General features: G+C 41.5%; 1 protein-coding gene across 1 annotated transcript in view; it reads left to right on the top strand.

The window, feature by feature from the left end:
• Positions 1 to 2,053: 2,053 nt before the first annotated feature.
• Positions 2,054 to 4,157, top strand: part of LOC107737132 (gamma-secretase subunit Aph-1b-like) — a 10,351-nt gene continuing 8,247 nt past the window's right edge. Inside the window, exons 1-2 of the mRNA XM_016548572.1 lie at positions 2,054 to 2,578; positions 2,980 to 3,150. Of these exons, the coding sequence (XP_016404058.1) occupies positions 2,466 to 2,578; positions 2,980 to 3,150 (284 nt within the window). The 5' untranslated portion in view covers positions 2,054 to 2,465. The remainder of the gene's footprint in view (positions 2,579 to 2,979; positions 3,151 to 4,157) is intronic.

The following is a 4,157-nucleotide window of genomic DNA, read 5'->3' on the forward strand; positions in this document are numbered from 1 at the left end:
TAATTCTGTCCCCACTGGATGCAACAAATGCCTCGTTTGTAATGGGTTTTCATGTTTTTGAATCATCGCTCCGGCCTGACTGGGCATCATCACAATATGGTGAGGGGCGTAACATTTCCGTCTCACGCTTGAGGCTAAAATGCTGGCAGTTCTGACTCACAGTCTGTAAGTACGTTTTCATTTAAAGGATTTGCCACTGATGATTCAAACGCGAGTTTTGAGCAGTGTAGAGTAGCGCTTGTTGTTTGTCATTTCTCCGATCACAAATGCAGACATGGTTTTATGTTTACGCGGCGCGATGCAACGCAGTGCGTAAAAAGACAGTATAAGTCATTATAATCCGTAATTATGTCCCCACTGGATGCAACAAATGCCTCGTTTGTAATGGGTTTTAATGTTTTTGTCTCGTCGCTCCGGCGGACACGGCATCAACAGTATGGTAGGGGGCGTAACATTTCCGTCACACGCTTGAGGAAGTCGGCCAATCACAACGCCCTGGATAGCTGGCCAATCAGAGCACACCTCGCTTTTTCAGACCGATGAGCTTTGTAAAAATCGACGCGTTTCAAAAAGGCGGGGCATAGAGGAGAAACAATAATGTACAGTATGTGGAAAATAATGTGTTTTTTTAACCTTAAACCACATAAACACATTGCATTACACCAAATACACAAAATAATGTTCTTTTTAGCAACATCATATGACCCCTTTAATTGGTAAGCGCTGCGCTGTCCATTCGGTGGCGCTAGCAAACATGTCCTCCCTGTACTGTCGAGTCGGTTGCGCAGCTCGATCCATTGAGCTGCAGCAGGTCAGCACGGCGCAAACTCTTTAAAGGGGTCATATGATTTTTCCTTTCTCTTTGAAGTGTTACAAGCTCTTGGTGCATAAAGAAGATCTGTAAAGTTGCAAAGACTAAAGTCTCAAATCCAAAGAGGTATTCTTTATAAAAGTTAAGAGTCAACCACGCCTACCTAAAACGGCTCGTTTTAACACGCCCCCACATACCTACGTCACTATCTGGGAAGATTTGCATAACACCGCCCAAATGTTCACACAAAGAAAGAAGGCATAACTTTTATTCACGCTGTAGTATTGTTGCCGCCGCTGTCATGTCGTGAAGTCACTGTGTGCTTCGTTGTGAAAGCGAAACTACTTTGTTTGGTCTTCCAAAAGAGAACGATATCTGCTTCGTCATGCCTGGAGCTGATCCGTGATGGTCACTGAGGAAATACATCAACTTAGTGCTGTGGATCACCGGATATGCTTTCACCGTTTTCACCGCTCCTTCGCCAGGACCGCCGTTCTCGACCCCGCCGCCTCAGCTCACTCTTGCCCGGCTTCAGCTCAGGCTAAGCCGGGGCTTTCGCTCACGCTAGGCCGCTGTGTTTTTCGTTGTGAAAGCGAAACTACTTTGTTTGGCCTTCCAAAAGAGGACACAACTAGAAATCAGTGGTTAAGTTGTATTTACAACACTGTTCCAGAACACTTCAACCCAAATATTCAGATGTGTGCAGCACATTTTATGGAGGACTGTTTACTGATCCTGGGAGAGTAACGTTAGACTAAAATGCCAGCAGTTCTGACTCACGTAAGTACGTTTTCATTTAAAGGATTTGCCACTTCATCATTGTGTCTGTCACGCGACTCTGTTCCCCTTTCGGGCTCTGTCTACATTTATTTTGAAAGATGAAGCTCGCGATTATGGAAAGGGGGCGTTACATTTCCGACGAGTGCTTGCGGTGTTCGGCCAATCACAATGCACTGGGTCAGCTGGCCAATCAGAGCCGACTGCGCTTGTCAAAGGAGGGGGCTTTGTTGAAAACGACGAGTTTGAGAGAGGCGGGGCATAGAGGACCTACAATAATGTACAGTATTTGAAAAATAATGTTTTTTGAACAATAAAGCATGTCATACTTATTCTGTTACACCAAATACACAAAATAATGAACTTTAAAATAGCATCATATGACCCCTTTAATACCGCGCTGTTTCCTCCCACTTTTGGTGTGTTTGGCTTTCCATACGTAAACCCGGAAGCGCAAGTCAATCATTTTAAACCAAACAAAAGCCCTCGGAAGTGTCGCGTGTGTTTTTTATTCGGGAAATAGAAACTGAAGATTAAGTTTGAAAATGTTACCAAACAAAGCGCTCACAGAAGAACGACATAAACCGCGCGAATGTAATCGGATTGATTAGCTTTGATGGATCGGTCCTTTATTTGTCTGTAAATGAGAATACTGTGCTTCGTCTGTATTGCACCGCTGCAAATGAGAATATCAGATTTAAACTATCTCTATTTTGTGGAGAATTAAGTAAATGTGTGTGTGTTATCTGCTAGCATTGTTCGTGTTTGCTTTCTCAGCAGTGCTGTGCGTTTGAAGTGTTTCTGCTAGAGCCCGATTGTTGCTCGTTATCTAACCGGACAGCAGCCTGTTCATCACAGAGAAAGCTGTTCGTCCAGAATGACCCTGGCAGTGTTTTTTGGCTGTGCTTTCATAGCGTTCGGTCCAGCTTTCGCCCTGTTTGTTTTCACCATCGCCAAAGACCCGTTAAGAGTCATCATTCTGATCGCAGGGTGAGTCACGTGATCGAATCTCACTAACATCCTCAAACGCACAACACATTAATCAAACACACAATGCATTCATACATGAATTATTCAGGCTCATAGAACATACCAAAGTACCATGGTATTACCCTGGAGGCTCCACTGTACTGTTACAGTGTAAGAGACAGTCATATAGTAAGGTGGACAGTGGAGAACATGTTAACTTTCAAGATATCTTTCTTTATATAGTCTTTAACAAATCAAGATGAACATTAAGACTTTTAAAAACAAGCATGATTTCCATGACATTTCTCTTTATGAGTGTTCATTCGTGAAGTGTCTCTGCCTTTTAAAGTTTTCAGCAGGCCCTTTAGATGAGCTGGAAGTGGAGAATGTCAGCAGATGGTGCTTGTGTTTGTTTGTTTCAGGGCGTTTTTCTGGCTGCTGTCTCTGCTGTTGTCCTCTCTGGTGTGGTTCATCGCTATAAAGGCCAGTAACTCGCAGGATCTCACCCTTCAGAGGGGGCTGCTGATTTTTGGGGTCTTCTTTTCGGTCTTGCTCCAGGAAGTGTTTCGCTTCACCTACTACAGACTGCTCAGGTGAGACTCTTTATGGCACCACACACATGGTAAGAAATCCTCCGTGCCAAACCTGATGATTGCAGCATTATAAAAGCACAAGCTATTTTCCATTAGAAACTTCTCTGAACTGTTTATATACACACATGAGGCAGTGCCTAAATAAATGGGCAGTAATTTGCATACTTTTCCAGAATCAAGTCCAAAAGTATTGTTATATTTTGTTGACACATTAGAGTTTAAAATACTGAGAAACAGACAGAAAACACAACAGTCAAAAAACAATACATTTTCACCATGTTTTTAGGCATGAAATGTTATATTACATTTTACATTTAGTCATTTAGCAGACGCTTTTATCCAAAGCGACTTACAAATGAGGACAATAAAAGCAGTAATATATAAGTGTAAATGACAAGTCTCGGTTAGCCTAACGCAGTACACGTAGCAAGGTGTATTTTTATATATATACACTGCACAGCATAAATGAGTATATATATATAAAGTTATATAAAACAGATGGATGATATGTGAACAAACACCTCTACCTTCAGAATATTGATGGGATTTCAGACTGCAAGAGAAAAAAAGCTCATTTTGACAAAACAGCCTTTAAAAGATATGTATTGTAGTTGGAATCTACAGATGTTGTGTTTTCTTTTCATTAGTCGTGCTATGGAAGCAAAATAGCCCAAAAAATGCATGAAAACATAATTTTACCTGTACAGAAGAGATGCCATGATTTTGGAATTCGTTCTGATATAATAAAGCAATAAGCCCCGTGAAGCCGTGGTTTACAGTGAATTTATAACGGCTAAGGGGCGTTGTTAAGCACTGTTAGTGCCTAAAACCCCCTTAGCTGTTATAAATTCACTGTAAAGCACGACTTCATGGGGCTTATTGCTTTTATAAAACGGTTATTCCATATACGTCGTAAGGTTTCACAAAATAAAACAGAGCAAATAAAGTGTAATGATATTAATAAAAACAGTATTCTTCCACCAAACAATGTAGCTCCTCAGAAACAG

Source organism: Sinocyclocheilus rhinocerous, unplaced genomic scaffold (assembly GCF_001515625.1).
Source record: "Sinocyclocheilus rhinocerous isolate Xijiao unplaced genomic scaffold, SAMN03320098_v1.1 scaffold2386, whole genome shotgun sequence".
NCBI lineage: Eukaryota > Metazoa > Chordata > Actinopteri > Cypriniformes > Cyprinidae > Sinocyclocheilus > Sinocyclocheilus rhinocerous.